Source organism: Morone saxatilis, unplaced genomic scaffold, assembly GCF_004916995.1.
Source record: "Morone saxatilis isolate NCDOM2014 unplaced genomic scaffold, NCSU_SB_2.0 Contig7, whole genome shotgun sequence".
Lineage (NCBI taxonomy): Eukaryota > Metazoa > Chordata > Actinopteri > Moronidae > Morone > Morone saxatilis.
The window spans coordinates 12,195,241-12,216,100 of NW_023340246.1; the positions used below are offsets into that span (position 1 = coordinate 12,195,241).

Below are 20,860 nucleotides of genomic sequence, written 5' to 3' on the forward strand. Positions count from 1 at the left end.
TTTCTGATGTGTTTTACTGCCACGGAGGGAATAAATACAGCGAGTCAAAGCGTCTCCTGACGTCTTTACTGCGGAAACAAACCTGAGTCTGATCTGATCTGTCCGCCAGCCAAAACACCGGTCTCACAGCAAGATGAGCTCACACAGACGGCCAGAGAAAATCATTTGGACTGCCTCCGGAGCCTGACGGGGAGAGAGTGTGTGAGTATTTCATGTCTTAATGTCATTAAATCTACCTGTAGACTCCACTCAGGACCTCAGGGGGCCCGAGGCAACCAGGTTCTATGTATGTGATACATAATGTACTATACAACATATACTGAAGCATTTTTACCTTGTAGAAGAGACCAGAAATACAAGTTTAAAAGCCTTTATTCTTTCTGTTTATCTTATTCTGAAATGCATTTTGTGCTTACAGGTAATTAAGCTGGCACCAACTAATTGGTGACAGAATGCCTCGGGGGGAATAATACAAATACAGGATTAATCCGGACGTGAAGGTTCTTCATGAATGTGCAGAGATACACGCAGAGGGATCAAAGATAGAAATCTACTTTTAAGAAATTTCAGCTGTTATTGTGTTGTTACACTGATATATTCCTAAAATTAAACAAATTAATACGAATATTTCAGGTTGATTTAGCAGGTTGTTGCTGTTAGAGGAGCGTTACTACTACTTATTATTATTATTATTATTACAGTAGACAGATATTAGATTAGATTGGTATTAGAGGATTACACAATACCCACAAGTATGTTCAATAAAAATGTGTTTTAATGTTAAAACTTCTTGCTTTTTACAGCATCTGTTCCTTGCAGACTGCATTATTGTTTATAAAATAAAGGTTAATCCTTATGGACACTGGTCTGACTCACCATACAGTACACCTGGGGCCTTGTGGTAACCCAGGTGTACTGTACACAGGGGGCTTTGTAGAGGCCCAGCTGCTCATTTGTGACCCAGATTACTCTCAGAATCATTAAAAAAGGGGGTAACACGAGCTTCCTGTAACAATATACAGTATGTTTGATTAATGTCAGCGTGTTACAGCCCTGAAGGCAAACTGTCATATTTTTGTTTTACAGGTCCGGGTCAAGTCTAGGCTTCAGACGCTAGCAGCACTTCAGTTACTGTTGGACATGAACCAAACTTTAAAGTCAGTTTTACTTGTTGCACAAGTAACGGATGTTACTGCCTAAGAATCTATCAATATCTGCTCTCCTCGTCGCAGGCTGCAAATGTCTGAGTTTCAACAGTTTTTAGAGGCCTTGAAACTTCATAATACAGGAAGCTAAATTTGAGAAAAATAAGAAATAAGTGAGAGAGTTTGTGTAGCAAAGACACTTCTTCCTTCCTATCTTCTTCATCCTGATCCACCCGGTTGGGAAAACCTCTGTAAAAGTTAAGTTTCCTTCAGTTAGAGTTTTACAAACAGCTATTGTTGATAGTGTTTTCTCTAGGCCACCTGTCTCCACCTACAACACAACTGAACTGTGAACTCATTTACCCATTTTCTTGTTTGGCGGGTTTGTTTCTTCTGATCTAAACTCCTGTTTCTCCTCCAGCCCCTCGACAGGTGAAGTTTGCTGCGACAAGTTGAAACCTGCTGTCTAACTGCTGTGGACGCAGTACTGTTGGAAAGCTTGGAAAAGCAGAAAATGTAGTAAGAGCGAATAAGGCAGATACATTTTTAAAGAGCAATTTACAAAGTAACTCCTAGTGGTCTTTGTTTACCAACATCTGGAGACCTAAAGATGGATGAAAATAGTGAAGTCATTATTGGTAGAGCTACAACTAACAATAAATATGTTCATTTAATCAACCTTTTAAATGTTTTGTCCATAAAATGTCATAAAACAGTGGAAAATAGGGTGGGTAGGTGGGTAGTAACTTATTAAAAGTAACACAAATTAGTTAAATAGCTAGCTTTCATGTTCCTTTTTGATACTGTACTCTTTATTGAAATATTTTTTGTCCCAGTAATCTACTCTTTTTCCATTCATACCTTTGTTACAACTGTTCTTTTATCTACTCTGCATTTTGCTGCATTAACCGTAAGGAGCTGTGATTCCAGCTGTGTGTGCACAGTTACACAGGAGAGCTTTAACCCTCCTCCATCGCAGTACAAAGAGAGTAAAGAGAGCGAATACCTTTTAAATTTAAGGTTTGGTTGTTCTAATGTAACTGTATGCTATGTCACCGGTGGCCATGTTGGAAAGCAGCCTGCAGAAATAGTTTAACTTTCCATTAATGGCATATTAAACCGGTATTATTATTTAGTCTATGCAGAACACTCTGTATAAAAATCTAAAGCAGACGATCATTAATTCTGATATAATAACGGCTTTCTTTTGATGGAAATTATCCTATTTAATTGGTCTAATTCTCATTGATTGCTTTTTGTTTTGTAGCAATGTTTTAACTTTAAACTTTGTTTGGATTTAGCTTAAAATGATTGGGAAGAACAATTGTGCTGTTTTTGGATGTCTATGTTGTGTTAATGTTGTGTTTGTGTATGTATGAGACTGTGTACAGATTGTGGCAACCCATTTCCTGGATAGGACAATAAAGGATCTATTTATCTACTCAAACTTGTTCTTATATCTCATTACTTTTTCAGTACTAATTCAACACAACTCAAAACTTTCTTGTTTTGTCTGACCAACACTCCAAAATTAAAAAATATCCAACATCAAACAGAGAAAGGAAGAAAATAAGCTTGAACCAGCAAATATTTAGATTTTTTTTCTTAATATGACTCATCTATAAATTGATTCAGGCTTAAGCATTACTTCAAGCCTCAAATGGACTTTAAATGATCTTATTATTATTATATTTATTCATTATAACTAGTAGATTTTCTCCAGTTGGTGCTCCAGAAGAGGAGGTTAAACTCAGATTGACCTCCGAGGAGAAGAAAGTGTTTAGATCCACACTAAACAGGGTCATAACTGCACTGGGTGTTGTGAGTATAAGTATAGGAGGTGTTGGGTTGGGGAGGGGGTTATTTATAGCAGTCAGTGAGGTCACTAACAACAGACGACCTCATGAGCTTTATTCAGTCTATAGTTTACACCCCCACCTCGCATACACACTCTCACAAACTCAGATATACAACACACACACACACACACAGAGTCATGACCTCTGAGGGAAGCTCATGGGAAAAGTGAGAACTGCTCATCCATACTAATGAGGACACTAAATCAGGGAGAAAAGTTAAAAACATGCAGGAGAAAAACTGGGTGTATATCTGAAGTCCATGTTGGGGGTGTTTATTTATAGAAACTGGGTTATGACCAAAAAACACCGGCTCATAGGAAGATGTAAAAAAATAAGTGTCTGTGCTCAGATTACTGTGATGAGTCTGCGGGGAGCTGCTACGGTCACACTGATATCACTGGTCGAATGGTTGAATGTTGTTGTACAGTGGTATAATGTAACTATGTTAATATTTCTCTAAGTATTTCCACTTTCTGCTGTTATTACTTACTAAGTTACTTCTGCACCGGGGGGGCAAATATTGTAGGTTTCTCTCACTCACTACTTTGATTTCACAGCTACAGTTCTACATGTAAAACACACGATCAGTTGTTGAAATGTGATTCACTGTAGACTAAAACATCTAAAGTTGTTGAGATTAACTCCAACAAACGTAATTTAATTATTCTTGTGCTATACGTATATTATTTAACACTCTGAATGGGGCAATTTTGTATGAGGACGTCTTTCACACTTTCTATACATTTGGTGAGTGTAGCAGCAAAGTCACTAAATGTTTACGGCTGAATTAAGTTTTTATTGCTTATGAGTTAAATTTTTAAATTAAGAGTAAGAATGTGTTATTTCTTATGACAGTGTGAAAGTGCATTTACTCAAGTACTTAAGTACGAATGGTACTTTTAATGCCACTTTATACTTCTACTCCACTACATTTATATAAACTATAGGTATTAGATTCATGTAAATTTAGTTTCTTGTCACTAAAATTTTATTTACACAATCCTTTTGCATAAATAATATATACTGTATCAGTGTTACACACACAAGCACTGTAGCATTGCTACTGGGGAAGATCTAGAGGGAGTTTGGCTGTCAAATTAAACACATTAATTGATTAAAGAATTAATTGTTAAAACATTAATTAATTTAATGATCTGTTATGGCCACAAGTTCAGTGGATAAATGTCAACAATAATGTAAATGATATGAATAAATATTTCTAGTCCATGCTTTAATAATAATAATATAATGTCTTTGAGTTAAAATATCTTCATTTGGGGGATTTTCCGAGCAAATATGGATATATGTGATTTTTCTGCCAGTCTCCATGCCACCCTCTTCCCACCCCAGGAATATTTCTCTAGATCCTCCCTGCTTAAGTAAAGAATCTGAATACTTTTTCCACCACTGGACATTTTTGTGTCTCAACATTCCTAAAATGGTTTAATTTTGTAGACTAAAAACAGTTTAGTGAGGCAGAGGCTCCGTTTCAAAACTTCATCACGTTTAAATCGAACACTGTGTTCGAAGTCGTGCTCTTATTCTATATAATGAGATTTGGGAAAAGCTGTATTCCAGATGAGAGCAGTCAAGGAATTTTATAAATGGGTCACTTTCCAGGAATACAGCAGAGTTTAGTTTCCAACTTTCTGACAGATTTGTTACATTAACTTTTGTTTGGCCAAACTGTAGCGCAAAGCAGACTTTTAAGGAACATGAACATAACCAAACCAGGAGGGACTGAACTGTTGAAGTAATGGAAGAGCTATGACATGGTAGAGGAAAGTCATGGAGAAGTTATTGAATTATGCATCACATCCATGTTTTTATGTTGCTGCCCAGATTAAGACCAACAGTCACAGAGACAGACGAAGCTCAGACGTTAAATATTATTTATTTCAGATGAAACACAGATGAACACGTTTCACTCACGCCGTCAGCTCCAGCAGGCTCAGAGCTGAAGGTGTTTACAGTTTCATGTCAGGACATGTCAGTCCTGTCAGTGATTTCTCTCACTGTCCCTTTCACACATACGCACTGACACACATTCATTTATTCCAACACTCATACGGTCAGTTAATGGCGCAGCAGACTGAAAATGAGATGATCTCAGTCACAAGCGGTCAGTCAAACAACATGGAGGGCTGGTGATGTCTCATAGACAAAACAAACTGATCCAAAAATATACAATACAGTTAACAGCGTCTTCGGAGCACAAACCGAAAAAAAAAAGGTGTTGAAAAACATATTTTTGATAATATTATCTACTGAAATTAAAATATGAAAATAAATCAATCTGACCTGACACAAGCTCAGTAAGTCACTTTGGGTCATGTTCGATTTGCATACAGGTATCACTCTGAAGGTTTTTGGGGTGCCTTGTGTAGTTCCACACCCACAGAGAACATCATCACCCACAATGCACTGCATTTTACAGAAAGCTTAAAAGGCATCATTGAGTAGCAAAGTGTGATTAGTACCTGGCAGCTGGAGCACCTTAAAGTCTTGGGGTTAGCATGAAACTGGCTAAATCCTCGGTTATGAGACTGTGTATGTAAAAACTTAAAGGAGAACAGTCAACTACAACTCCCAAGAAGCACTGCAGTAAGAATCACAGAGGTTAAAATTCTGTTCAATTCTGCGTCAATTTTTAACGACTGTTTTGTTCTTGAATATTTTCTACAGCTCAGCTTTGCAGCTCTGGCTGACTTTTGATCCATAGTAATAGCTGCAGAGGCTCGTGGGTATTGTAGTATTTAGACAATACTGGCAGAAATAAACATCCTAACATAATGTGGTTCAATTATTCAGGAGACAAAAGTTGAACAAAGTGAAAAAACAAGAGCTGGAGACTACAGTATTTCTGCAATATAAGGAAGCTCCAGTAAAAACTGTGTATGTGTGGAGGGAAAATACCTTAAAGAGACAGATATCTCAAACATGGACAAGCCGAAACCATCTGCACGGCTTGGTACCCCTGGAGCAGTGATTATCAAACTGTCTGAGTCAGGACTTTTTAAAATGAAGCACTTCAAGCACATTTACTGAAACTGAAGTTGTGTCTTGGATTGCATCTTAAGCATTCTGACTAATTATTGCTGCCCTTTTTCTTTCTTCTGTTGTTGAAAAATAAACATGATTTCTTGATATGTATGTTGTTATATCAAAATGCAATAAATAACTGATCACACAAAAAATTAATGTGAACATGTGTTGTCAGCAATTCAAAAAAAGTAGGGAGAATTGAGTGAAAATGAACATAATTTTGTGTATTTTTTCTTCCTCGTTCCTTCGATCATCTTGTGACCCTCAGATTTATCTTGGGACACTCAGATTTATCTTGAGACACTCAGGTTGGGAAACACTTCACTACAGAGTTAAGTGAGAAACACTTTGTAATTTGGGTAAACTGACCCTTTAAAAGACAGATAAATACCTCCAGAGCCCACTTCTCCACCCACTTTGCTACTCTGTTGCTTCACTGACCCTGTTGAAAGCAAATGGTTTTATATTCTCCCCCTCAAACACACACACACACACACACACACACACAGTAATCAGATATCTCCTCTTTGACTGGAGTCCCACTGCAGTACCGAGATACACAGAGAGGCCTGGACAACCTGAGCTGCTATCACACCAGCACCCATGGCACTAATCTCATCCAAGTTTCAGACACCAGGACCAGGACTGGGGCTTCCACCCCGCATCGCTACAGCCGAAAGGGGAGGGCCGGGCCGGGCCTGTTACAGCAGGAAATGTCCCATTAAAGCTTATCGTCTCAGCAGGGCCTGACCACACTCACATACACCAAACTCAAACTCACTCAAACTGCATGAATAAATGGAAAAAATCAAATCAAATCAAAGCAATAAATAGTAAGCACACAGTGCCGAAACTTTAAACGTTACAACTCGCTTCTCGTCTTTTTAACTTTCCTTTGTTTTTCCTCCTCTTTCTCTCTCTCTCCGATGTGGTTACATCCCGTATCTCCATCCTGAAACTCTCCTGCACTTTTATCCTTCACAAATATCCTAAATGCATCTTTCTGTCTCTTCACGGCGTCCCTCTCACTTACTCGACCCTCTCGAACCCTTGAAAATGCAGAGCACACACACACGCACACGCGCTACAGTACAAATCAGTAGGTTTCGGATTCCTCGTTAAGCTATGCATGATCAAATCAAAACAAAAGTAAAACCACAGTGACAAGACACACACACAGAATCACAGCTATACATCAGTAGGGACCCAGCGGTCATTTGGTGTCCAGCATCGTGATTGTTGGTTGATTGGCAGTGGAGCTCTAATCCCCGTTGGCTAACGATGAATATGAGAAGATATATTTTAATCCCATCAAGGTCAGTCTTCTTTGGCCGTGATGAAACATCACTCTGCCTGAGGAGAGAGTGACCAAACAGTCAGACAACAGTTCATTTTCTTTCATATTCTGTCACATGGCGTTAAAGGAATACTTCGACTTTCTTTGTCGAGAGTTCGATGAGAAGGTTGATCTGCTCCTGTGTCTGTAGGCTAAATATGAAGCTGCAGCCAGTAAGCTTATCTTCTCATATCGTAAGACTGGAAACAGAAGGAAAGTGCTAGCCTGTCTCTGCCTATCAGCACATCTAAATCTAATTTATGAACACATTATATCTTATTTGCTTATTTCTAAACCTAATGAAAACAACAATATATGGAGTTATTGCCCCAGAAAATAAATAGTCCGTCTCATAACCTCCTGAAAAACACGTGCTTGGCTTTTTGCACAAATTAACCAAATTAGATATTACGTGTTATATAATATACATATTTTAAATATTTTTTTATTTGGACAGTGCCAGGTGAGTCGTTTCTCCCACTTTCCAGATTTTATACTAAGATAAGCTAACTGGCTGCTGGCAGTGGCTTCATATTTACCTTACAGATGTAAAAATGATAGCAATCATCTCCTCTAACTCCTGGGAGGAAAAGCAAATAAGCATATTTCCAAAAATCTATTTCAGTTTTCAACAGGTAAACACCATCACATCATTTCAAAGTTGATTAAATACTACTTTGAAATTAAGTTTGTTGTGATTCTGATTACAAAAATAATTATACCTTCTAATAAAGAAACATATGCTTTCAGTTTAAATAAAAAAGACAAAATAAGAAGTTTCCATGTGGTAATTTTGTGATTCTAATTTTGAATTTCAATTTCAGGAACTAACTACTTCTTAGTTTTTTCTGTCCCTTAGTTTGTGTTTCAAAAGCTGCTCAGTAGGAACCAAAAACAGACTGTTTGCAGGACTGTGCAAACAATTTCAAACACATAACACATAAACATAAACAGAGAGTCATCAAATCATTCAAATTTTATTAAAACATGAGTGCAGCCTTTTTTGTTCAAAAGAAACAAAAGAAGTGTTTCCAACAAATACATTTGCTTACTGATTTATAATTAAATAATACAAAAGGTAAGCAATAGTTTCACCATTGTAGCATCCTTTAATTGTACAGTGTGCTAAAACTGAAACAAACTAAATATAGTAATGTCTTTGTTCTAGTTTTTATTATCATGTGATTAAAAAAGGGTATTGACTTACTGTTTTTGTTTGTCCTGCAGTCATTTTAACCTGCTGAAAAAAGAACCAAGGTTTGTTAGCAGTTAGCAGAGGACAGTAAAGTCTGAAGCTAAATCAAGTGCGACAGGTTTCTGCCAGAAACCGTAATAAGAACCAGACCAGTCCTTAGCATAGAAACATAAAACATGACTATACTTGGCAGGTGCTACACAAATTGACAGGAAAAAAGCTCCATTGTGGACAGTGTAACACAGTATTTTATCTTTAAACTTTAAGACTTAACTGTGTTAAACCGGGGGCTGAACCCTGGCCTCCTGTCTGTCTGTCTGGTCGGGGGTAGCTGGGTTAGTATTCTAATAAGGGTTTAGTCTGAGCCCGGGGAGCAGACCGGGAAGCAGTTTCTCTGCAAGCGGTCCTCTTGTAAAGAGGAGGGGCTCCATAAAGCATGGCTAATGAGATGGCATGTTAATGAAGCTTGCTGCAGTACAGACGAGAGCACCTGGAGAATAAGTGGAGTCGTATAGACTGTGCACGCGGAAAGAAATGCAGGAAGAGCGCTAAAGTGCAAGTGGATTCAAAGTCTTAGCAAATAACTTGACTTTTGTTTGTACATTATACTACAGTGCCTTTATCTGACAACTATAGTTAGTAGTAATTAAGTAAGTCATTTTACAAATAAAACATACAATCAGCTTATAAAATATGATGCATTACCACTGACACAGACCCACACAAGTGTTTTCAGTTATGAGGCTGATTAGACCTGCTCAGGTTGGAGTTATTTATTTATTACTTTTAATGGATAGCGAAAGTCACAGGTTGGAGTTGAACCAGTGGCTGCTGAAGCAAGGACTCCGGTATATGGGGCTAGGAGAGCTAGTTGTAATTTTGGTACTTTTACTTTAGTAAAGGATCTAAATACTTCTTCCACCTCTATCTTTTAATAGTTTTACTCCGGCCTGTTCACAGTGCTGGCTTTAAAATAATAAAAATCAGAAGGCCTGACGTTCATTCATGTCCTAAAGAGCTGAACGACAAGATCAACTCAGCTGATGTGTGGACAGAAGAACTTTTTAATGTCATGAGATCGAATTTTGGTGCTTTCATTATCAAATATAATTTCCATGAATAATGGGTGCACATGGACATGCAAAATAGATTAGAAGTTGATTTCAGTTATGAAAAGCTCACCAGTTCTTTTAAAATGTCAGAGAAACCCTTTAAAAGGAAGCATGGAGTCAAGTCATGTGTATTGTTAGTTTTGCATGATTTAAGCCACTGATTACTAGAACCTACCTCTTTAGACTCTATAGTGTTACAATAATTCAGAAATACTGAAATAAATCTCTAGAATTATTATGATATATTATATAATGATCATGTTAGTGTTTTATACATTATATATTTTTATAAAGAGAGGATGATAATTTAGTGGTTACTAAGGAGATTAATTTACCTCTGCCCTTCCCGTTCAGCAATCTCTCCTCTTCCTCCCGAACATCATCTAGTAAGAAAAAAAAGACGGTAAAAAGGCAAATATGAACATGTGTTGGATTCATTTCATTACTTTCTAAGGATTTATTATTAGGTTTCATGTAGAAAACTATAATATATATACACATATATACAGGAATAACTAACGTAATGTTTGTTTTTATTTGTAAAAAAATTAATTTTTGGAAGTTACAGTACAAAGACGTCAAAAGAGCATCTGCAGGATACTATGGAAGTGTGTGTGTGTGTGCGCTTACCAGAGTGCAGCTCTTTGACCAGTGAGGACACAGTGTTGGTGATGGAGTCAGCTGCTACCAGAAGGTCATTCCTCAAGTTTCTTCTTGGGCCTGAGAAGGAGAGATGTGACAAAAAAAAACCCCAATGATCACCCAGTTTAACAGTAAAAACATTAGACTACTGACTCTAAAATGTTAATATTGTGATACATAATCATTAATTTTATGAGATCTGAATGACACTTTCATACTGTCTCACTGTGGAACCAATTACAACTAAATCATAAAACCCCCTAATGTGCATATGATATAATGTGAATTTCAATTTTTAAAAAGCTTTTTAAATGGATTTGCCTCCTTAAATACATGACACCTTTTTCTTAAGATTATACCTAAAGCAGAGCAGAATTCATTAAACACACATACTGTAAAGCTTACAGCAGCTGGAGCAAAGACATTTTACCATATTTTAAGCCCTCTGAGGCAAATGTGTGATTCTGGGCTGTATGAATCAAATTCGACTGGATCTGACCTAATGTTTCACACCAATTTTCTGATAATGTTGTGAATGTGTTCTTATCTAACAATACTTCATTGTGACACAGCATTTTCCTTAACAAATGGGCTACTTCTTGAACTATTTGTTTATGTCAAGTAGTTTATATTACAGGCTGAAGGTTTTCAAAGTGCACCATGAACTAAGACTAATCTGAAACACTGACTGGAAACTATTGTGTCTGTAGCTGAGCAGAGATTCAATAAATACATGTGACAAACACAACACACACACAGCAACTCATTTTTACAAGTGATCATTAAAATATCAATATTTTTTAAGGGTTAGAGCCGAAACGTTTTCCAACTCATGTGATGTCCCATACAAAAGTCTTAACAGGGGAATTGTTGTGCTGTTCAGAAATGTAGTGGTCCAACATGTAAACACAGAAACATCTTTCCTGTGTGTCTCAAAAAGAGGAAAAAGGGACAAATGATGGCACTGCCACTCACTTATTGTACTTTTTCTCAAAGCTATTACTAAACCAAAGCCATCAGATCTGTATGTTACTTTGTGTGCAAGACAAAAAAAGAAAATACTACTTTTTCAACTACTTAGTACCTCACTTACCTTGGGCGAATGCTTCTTGTACATCACCACCCACCCCAGCCAGTGAATCTTGAGGAGGGTACATGTGAGCCTGGGGAGACGCAGCACCTACAGAGCGGACCGTTGATGGGCTCGGTCGAGAAGGAGAGGCGTGAGAAGAACCAGCTGCCTGTGCCTGAGAGATGGATTTATAAGGGTTGTTACACGTCACCATCAGCACTTATAACTTTCAGAAAAATCTAACTTGTTATTTTTGTTGCAGCTGACATCATCTCCTCAATGTAGTAAATGTTCTGGTAACTGCTGGAAAAAGCCAAGCCATTATTTCGGTCCCAATTGGGAAAATGAAGCAGCTTCCTCATTGCTTGTAAAGTTGACTTATTTTGACATTTAAAGTCAATTTCACATTTACACCACTCTGAGTCCAACGTAAGGGGGATAAACTTACTGCCTGTCGCTGTTCCTCATCCTACAGGGCCACAACATGGGCAGTCGGAAACAAATGGGGAAGAAAAGGATGGAAAATAAGAGGTCAGATACAGTCAGAGCTAGAAAAGGTGAAATTATGAAGGAGGAAATAGCAGAGGGAAAAGTGAGGCTTGTTACTGCAAGGACAGATACAGGGAGGTGTGAAGAAAAAGGGAAACTTTGCCCTCTAGTGTGTGATAATACACCATGCTGAAAACAATAGGCAGTCTGTGTGTGTGTGTGTGTCACCTTCAGCAGCTTCATCAGTCCCTCTAGCTGTACCATTAGCTCCCTCCTGCTCTCTTGCAGAGACGACATCCTCTGCTCCAGCTCATCTTTCCTTTGTCTGCAACACACACCAACCCTCCATTACTGTCATGTAAGAGTGTCAGGAGGAAGCAATAAAATAACCCAAGGACTCACAGAAGGCAAAAGACACAGTTAAAAAAAAGTTACAGGTATACAGACAGACAACAGGACAGAAAGCTAAAAGATAGATACGACTCTTTATTGTCCTTTCAAGGATAATTGCTGCCACAGTCTGTACCAAGCCTCACCAGACCAGCATCGCTGCAGTAGAGGCCCCATTTACACTTCTGTTGTGTCATACATCTCCAGATTTGATTTAATACACATTCATTTGTACTAAACCACATACGACAAAAGCAGCAACAGCAGCAGCATTGATCTCCATTAGCCAAAATCAATAATCTGGAAATAGTTTTTTTACCTGTGAAAGGCATAAATGTAAAGTTACCTTGGGCGAAGCTAAAAAAACTAAAGTCTGTCTGGATTGAGGAGTCAACGTAATCAAATAGGGCGACTATTTCAATCAATCTCTACATAAAAAAGCTGTGTATTCATTAAGATTCCTGTATTGTTTCTGATTTGACATTTTTTTGTTTAATCTGATTTTCTTATCGTTGTGTTGATATCTGGAGCTGCTGTTATGCGAGTGAATTTCCCCACTGTGGCATCAATAATAATATCTTATCTTATCTTATAATTAATCAAATATTATCAAAATCGCAATAAGTGCAACGGGCAAGTCACAGAAGCACTATGTAAAGTTAAAATGTGCGACAAGACAGCATCATGATGAAATACTGTAGTGCTGAGGAAAACAATGTTTGTTTGATACAGACTACAAAACAAATCTCATAATGAAGATATTAATAGTTTCTTTCAGTGATGCAGAAATAATTATTAATGATCACTAATTGTGTATTGAAATATCAGTCAATATAATCCCAATATGATGTTTTTACCACATTGTGCAGCCCTAATTGTCCCCTGGTTAGCCAAATAAGATGTTACTCAAATATGCTTTTGAGCTCAAGATCCTCCCTGAAACACTTCCCAAGGGCTCATTGCTCCCAGGCGTGAGCATTGCCAGAGAAAATCACAGAGAAATCAGATGGAAACATGGATGGTTGGACATCAAAAGTCAAGGTCAGAGTTGTTTGTAAAAAGAGACTCGGTGGAGATGAGATGTGAAAGAGCGAGCTGACTGGAGCGTCATGAACATCCTAGACACACCACAAAACTTTTAAACCTTGAAAACACAATCACGACTGATGTATACTGGTTGTCAGATGACAGAAGCAGCAGGGGTGTTCATCACGCAGACCACCAAGGCTTTAAAAGTATTTGAGAAGCACAAATGATAAACTCTTGGTATTTATAGTGATTTGGCAGCAAAAAGAAGACAAGATTTAGACATGTACTGTAACTACCAACATAACAGAGTAACAAACATATAGGGGTGTTTACAATATTTTTTTCCAAACAGTATGTGGTCTGGATTGGACATTAAAGCGGGAACATGGCTCTTTTCTTTCCCTCTTGGCTTCCTCACTTGGTAGGATGAATGAGCAAATAAACAAGTACAACTGAGTCATACAGCAATTCCAGATCTGAGTCATTATGATCCAAAAGTAAAGCTTCAACAGTGACAGAAAGCTTTAACCACTTTAACAACATATTTTACTAGAGGTATTCTTCAATGATGATGTCTTGTCCCGAATCTGTGCTGAAAGAAATCCTTAAAGAAGATCTAAAAAGAGGAAATGACCGAGATATACATATATCTGAGAAGTGGACGATTCCAGAAAGCAATATTACTAATAATGATATCAGATGAATAGTTATAGTGTCTGCTGTTGAGGTGTGTAGAAGGAGGGGAGTGTTGGTCATTTCAGGGTAATAACTTGTTGCACTTAACAAGTTACCATCAATTAGAGCGTGTTTACCTTTAATTATGGCTATTAGCTAATGTGTGTCATTAGGTTGTTTCAATTTTCACTACACAGTTATAATCTAGTCCCAAATCAGATAATGAGAGAGCTTTCAGTAAAAACGCTGCATTCATCTTAGTGTATTTTGATTATTCTAGTCAAAACCATTTACAAAGAACTAGAACAGTACATAGTGTGATTTGAACAACTTAAACAAAGTATAGAATACAAAAATAATCCCTCTCAATGTCACTTCTCAGTTGTAGTGTGGTATATGCAGAGACCCTGCCCTCTTCCTGTATTTTATTTTATTCCTTATTATTGGCTGCGTTCTGGACTTTTCTGGGCATCAACATTTGGGCATCGCACAATAAAAACCTCCTGCTGGCTCCGGCTGCATTCACACAATGCAGTGTGAAGTGTGGCCATGTTTATTTGTGGTTTAAAACGTAACCGCAGTGAAAAAAAAACAGAAAAGAATGTTTTATTTCTCAGATTCATTGCTTTGTTTTCGCTGCTCCCTCTCTTCATTTACTCTCTAGCTCGCTTGACCACCACTGCTCTCGTTCTCTCTCCTGCGCTCGCTGAGTCGTGGTGGAGGGGCTAACTTTTAATTGCAACCGAAAAATCCTACTCATTATGCCTTTAAATGAAAATCTTTGACTTTAGCGCCCCCGAGTGGCCAGCAAGGCACACTGTCACTACCAGCATGACTGAAATAGTGCTGGGAAATACACAGGATGACAGTTTTAACTTCCCGTATGATGTTAATTTTTCATATGTCTCTATACCGGAGCATAGCAGAAACCACTGCTGTAACTCTTTAAAACAATATTGTTTTTGCAGCGAAGAGCGCTACAGTCAGGGGAAGCTATGTAGCGTGTAAAAAAAACAAAAAAAACAGCTGTACTGTGATCATCATCATTACTGCAGCTCCCTCATGTGCAGAATTGTTTTATATCAAGTCTCCCCCCTCTTCCTTGGAGTTTTTGGTTTTACCGGAAAAAACATAAACAAGTGATTTTTAGATCGGCTTTTCACAAATTCCACCATCTGTTATTGCCATCTGCCATAAAGCACTCTCCCTCTGTGCTGCAAAACAACACGGCAGATTTCCCGCCAATTCTGACACTGTGGCACATGCGGGCTAAGGGCTGGCAAACTTTTTGTTTTTGCTTTTGAAAATTATATTTGGGCATACTTTCGGTAGGTACGATTCACAACGTTGTAGTAAAAACCTAATCGTTATTTATATACGTGTATACATGTGTAGCAGGAGACCCAGCTGGGCAGTACGGTCTACGGGTCAGAGTCTTTGTTTACCTGAGCAGACGAAGCTCAGCCAGCAAAGTTGGGTTGGTGCTGCCCTTCTCCGGGCTGGCATGGCACGCTGCGTCATGCTCTGCACGAAGACGCTTGATCTCTGCCAAGATCTCTCTGGGAAATGAAAAACACACTTGTCAGCTGAGGCTGGGGGAGCATAACATGACTGAACAGACTGCGAAAAGAGAACAACAATCACACATGCTTATATTTTTTTGGGAGGAAAGTACATGTTGGATTTAGAGAATATGCTTTAAATCTGGAAAAACACAAACTCAGACATACGCATATTGTAGATTGGCACAGAAATATGTATATGGACCTTTATTGTGAAGGGACACAGCCTTCTTTCAGTAAAAAGAAAAAAAAACATGTCAACTGTGCTAAATAGTAATAAGTAAGGCAACAGTTATTGACCAACATTTATTTTTCAGAGAACATAACAGCTTTTCATATTGTGTCAAACGGTTTAATTCTGTAAACACTGATAAGTACATCTTTCAAAATAAGATAAAAGTTCTCTAAATCTGTAAAACTGGGCAGGGACACCAGCGTAACAACCAGGAAGAGACACCTGTAATCCTACTTCAGTAGTGCCTCTCTTTGCACATCTACATACAGACTTACAAGAGTATGAGTCAAACTAAAAGAAAATGAATTTAAATGAATAACTCATCCACTATTTAGTATTTACACATTTCTACCTGTTTTTGCACTCCAGCTGAGCAATGAGCTCCCTCTTCTGTTTGTTCACATCAAAGTTGATGCTCCGGTTAGGTATCACCTGAAAGACACACAAAATGACTTGAGCTTGTTTGGTTTTACGCTGACTGTGGGTTCATCATTTCTCATTTAACAACCCAAAAGAAGATCTCAGTTTAGAGCTGTGGCTTTAAGATCGCAGAGCGACCACACACAATTATGTGTCAGACCTCTGTTTACATGTCACACAGAAGATGATTGTGTATTTATGTATTAGCAGTTTACTGTTTGCTGTATGTGAAAAAAACAAGGTGGTATTGACTCACTCCTGTGCCTTCAGTCTCTGCCAGTCTGGAGGTGTAGCGGGCGATCAGTTTGTGCTCTTCATCTTGTCTGCTGGGACTGTCCACACTACTGTGACACACAGAGAGCAGGGAAATCAGCAACTTACTGAGAGCAACATGAACTAATGATCATTTACAGGGCTTTTTAAACCTGTTATTGTTCCTCTGTTATACTTGAGTTGTTAAATATTCACATACAGTATGAATGTGTCAAATGTCCCCTGGCTGTGGGCAGCTGACAGTGACAAATAGGAGTTTTTAGTGCCTGTAGAAAATCTTGCCACTATGCACCCATACGTAGAGGATCGTGCTAACCCCACATAAACTACTGTAACAAGAGTAAAGCAACCAATAAGTGAAATATGTATTGCTAGGGGAAAATTGATGTTCTGTTAGGTCAGCTGCCGGTTTGCAGCAGTAATGTAAAAATGTGTATTTGTAAACATGCAATATAAATCTACTTTTTCAGTGCAACTACCAACAAAAAGAAACAAAATTACCATAAAATCGGATTACGGGGGCAAATATTTCCTTCAGAAAACAGTAAAATTCAAACTTTGGTTTGGTGAGATGTTTTTTATAACACTGACCATGTACATTTTTAAATCACTGGCCTAACAGAGAAACAGTCAACAGCACAACCTGCAAACAAACAGCTTGGAGAGTTGAGTTTATCATGTATACACATGATTTACACATAGATTTGTTTTTTACGTGCTCTTTGCGATTCACTGTCATGAGATAAACTACAAGATCTGGATACACTGTGACTAAGTTAAGTAGTGACTGTACTGCTGCACCATGCTCTCCTCTTTACACCCTCCCTGATTCCCTTATGTAACCGCCCCCTGCTGTGTCACCTCTCTCACCATGGGCTGCTCTGGAGGCGATTCACATACGCAGCAATCAGAGCGTGTTCCTCGTTCATTCGCTGAGCAGTTGCCAAACTGTGTGACAGAAAAACAGACAGGACATAAACAGATATATGTTGGGTTAGGGTTAGGGTTATTCATATTCTCATTAATTATATATCACATTATTTCATTTATTATGCTTTTAAAGGCACATTGCATTGCTGTTACACTGTCTGCATACAGTGGAAATGATGTGTAATTGATCTGGTAATACAAGTACTGTATTTGTAAAACATCATCACCATTGTCAGTAATGGAACAATAAAATCCTGGACTTATTTCCATCATTATTACATGATATGATGAGGTAAAAGGTATCGTAGACATCCAGACAAACACCTAATGTAGATCAACAGATTTATGCTGAAGATGTATTTTATTTTCCTTTTCAAATGTCATCTGTTTAATTCTCTGTTCAGTTTTGGGCTGCAACCAATAATTATTTTCATCATCGATTCATGTGCAAACTGTTTTTTTTGATTAATCCTAAATTGTTTGGACCACATAATATCAAAATAAGGTGAAAAGTACCGTGACCCGAGAGAGCTCAAAACACCTTAAATAAAAGACAAGAGATGGAACTTGATGAGACCACTACCATCAGGATAGAAATGTTTCACCATAGGATAAAAGTGATCACTCAGAACAACTTCGTATTGATTTGCATTGACGCTTCCCTCTAAGGGGACAAGTGGATCCAGCAAATACCCCCCACAGCATAAGAGAGCCACTCACTGTAGTGGGCAAGGTCAAGCATCCAGGCCTGTATCTTTCTCTTGGTGTACACCACACATGCACTTGCCCACCTGGCGTGAATATGGTGAAGCATGACTCATCTTACCAACACTTTTTCCACATCTCTGTAGACCAGTGCCTACGATTTTTGCACCACTGAAGTCTCAAATGTGCATTCATCTGTGTAATGATGGGTTTATTCACTGCAACCCTACTATAATATCCCTCTGACAAAATCAGAATCAACTGGGCCTACTCAGCATTATTATATATGCCACAGAGCATGATTGGATGTTAATTCTTTAATTGTCTCATGCAGGACACTTGTGTGGAAGGATCTACATTCATTCTGTTTCTCCACTCATTTATTGAGGTTTTTCCTTTAATTGGTTACCCAACTGCACATGTTGGCTGCAGCATGCTCTCTCAGCCAGCACAGAAAACATACTATTCTATAGTCCAACTTCAAATGTCTTGTTTTATCAGGAAAATGACCAAATATTCAATTTACTATCACATCAATTTAAGAGCTAAAACTCGGGAATGTTTGGTAAATGTAGCTGGAAAAATGTTGCAGATTAATTTTGATGCTACACTGACTTGTAATAGGGTGTTCTGTTATTCCCACTCTGCTTCCTCTACACATTTTATTGAACTATGTAACTTTTGCACGCAGTAGTCACACACCACCAACTATATCACTGATTTTGGTGAAACTGGATCAAATTTGATAGAGAACATTTTATGATTCAGGCATTTTTGCATCATTTTAAAACATATATTCCATAAATCAATTTCACCGACTTATTTAACAACAAGGTTTCAACAGGTTTGATTAGGGTATATATAATCTGTTAAACATCTACAGACAAAGCAAAGGTTACAAATACTCTAGAAACTACCTATAGCTGGAATTTCTACTCTTTATTTCAGTCTTTACCTCTTGGAGGACTCGGCCGCTGATGAGGACAACATGGTCTGACTGGTGTTCCCAATAGGACGAGAGGGTCTGCACAAACACAAACGCACAATGTTTCAGACCAACATTATCAACAGTGAAAAGGATAGAGGAAAAGAGTACGGATAACAACATTAAAATACAGGGCCTGCCTATCAGAAAACACACATTCTTTCACTCACACTCACATACTAACACACTCTCACATGCTTTTGAGTGCAATCATGCAACAGTGAATCGTACTAGTCTGAGCAAACACAGGCAGGGCAAAGATCAGCAGAGGGAGAGAAAGAGAGCGAATGCAAGCCAAAGGGAAAAGGACAGACATTCAGCAAAAGGCATGTTTGAGAGGAATAAACCTGATGCAGCATCATTATAAACATACTCACAGCTGTGCTAAGTGCTGTCTCTGTGTGCTGGCCTGAATATGTGCCCAGTGCTTGGAGGTCTGTAATGACCCAGTCTGTCATGGTTGGGAAAATCAAACAGTGTGGATCCACCACAAGGGGTGGAGCAACCACAGAGGTTGGATATAGAGGTGGGACTTTAGAGGTCTCCTGTTATCTGAACTTTGTGTGTACATGTAACTGTACCAGTGACAACGGACCAAAATGTTATTTTAGTCTGCTACTTGGTGGTAAATGTTTCTCGTTCTGCGATGCAAGTAACTGTTTTCAGTGTTAACATTCCCTTCAACTACCTGACTGGACACTAAGTAGTGTTTTATGTGGCATTAACATTATGTGTACTTCCATGGGCAATCATTCTGTACTATTGTGCATAGTTTTTCAGAGGAATAGCAATTAATGGCATCACATTGTGTTACAATTTTACAACATTTTGTTGATGATTCCAATTAAATTGTAATAAAAAACAAGTTATAAAGATTGCTAAGCCCTACTTCTGTAACCTTGACTTTATAAATATCATGTGACACTGTTTCCATCCACATTGTTGAAATAACAGTGCTCTTTTCAAGGCCACTAAATGCAAGACTATGTAACTTTTGCGACCACTGTGGCCATGAGCGATAATTACAAAATAACTGCACATTGAATTTCACTAAAACCCCTTAATCCCTTTTAGAGTCAGCTGCTTTATAATTTTATCATTAGGTAAACTGACTGAGAGTGAACAACAAGCATATCTTCTAAAGAGGCACAATAGGTTTTCTTCAGCTAAATGTTTCTGTGATGGCTAGGAACATAAATGTAGCACATGCTGAGAAAACTCATAAACTCAGACTCGTGGACTTCTAAATATCTGACTATATTCATCTTACATATCTGACATTAGGCCCCGATTGTACCCAACAATTTACTGGCTGTAGCTGCATCCTTATAAATTCAACATTTTGCTATTTCTTTCTTATTCAAATGTTAAACATGCTGGCTTTAAACAGACCATTCCTAAGTAACTCTTGTGTGTCAAAAGTGTTGTGAGGTCTTACACTATGTTGGCGAGGTTGAGGGTCCTCTCAGGTTCCTCTGGGTAAATTGGATGAGAGGGCTCTCTGGATGACACACAGCCCAGAGTCCTGCTCAGGGCTCGGCCAAGCTTCGTCGCTGATGACTTCTATACACATACAGACACACAAATGTAGAGTCAACATTCATACAACCTTTTTTGACATTTTCTACGTCAATGTTAAAGCTCCAGGGTTTAGGATTTAGTGGCGTCTTGTGGTGTAGTTTCAGATGCAACGTTTTTTTGCAAATGCAAAGAGCCCTATCTACAGTCAGTGTTTGGTTTGTCTGTTATGGGCTACTGTAG

General features: G+C 38.2%; 1 protein-coding gene across 3 annotated transcripts in view; it reads right to left on the reverse strand.

Moving 5' to 3' along the window:
• Window positions 1-4,879: 4,879 nt before the first annotated feature.
• The window catches only part of LOC118341115 (dystrobrevin beta-like), a 32,844-nt gene continuing 16,863 nt past the window's right edge, over window positions 4,880-20,860 (reverse strand). For 2 of the 3 annotated variants that reach the window (XM_035679306.1, XM_035679305.1), the window contains 13 exons: window positions 20,538-20,662; window positions 19,070-19,138; window positions 17,350-17,427; window positions 16,463-16,550; window positions 16,139-16,218; window positions 15,435-15,548; window positions 12,124-12,220; window positions 11,855-11,875; window positions 11,428-11,581; window positions 10,323-10,412; window positions 10,028-10,075; window positions 8,593-8,625; window positions 4,880-7,402 (listed from right to left, as the gene is read on the reverse strand). In XM_035679306.1, the coding sequence (XP_035535199.1) occupies window positions 8,618-8,625; window positions 10,028-10,075; window positions 10,323-10,412; window positions 11,428-11,581; window positions 11,855-11,875; window positions 12,124-12,220; window positions 15,435-15,548; window positions 16,139-16,218; window positions 16,463-16,550; window positions 17,350-17,427; window positions 19,070-19,138; window positions 20,538-20,662 (972 nt within the window). In that variant the 3' untranslated portion in view covers window positions 4,880-7,402; window positions 8,593-8,617. The remainder of the gene's footprint in view (window positions 7,403-8,592; window positions 8,626-10,027; window positions 10,076-10,322; window positions 10,413-11,427; window positions 11,582-11,854; window positions 11,876-12,123; window positions 12,221-15,434; window positions 15,549-16,138; window positions 16,219-16,462; window positions 16,551-17,349; window positions 17,428-19,069; window positions 19,139-20,537; window positions 20,663-20,860) is intronic. The other variant, XM_035679307.1, reaches the window with a different exon arrangement.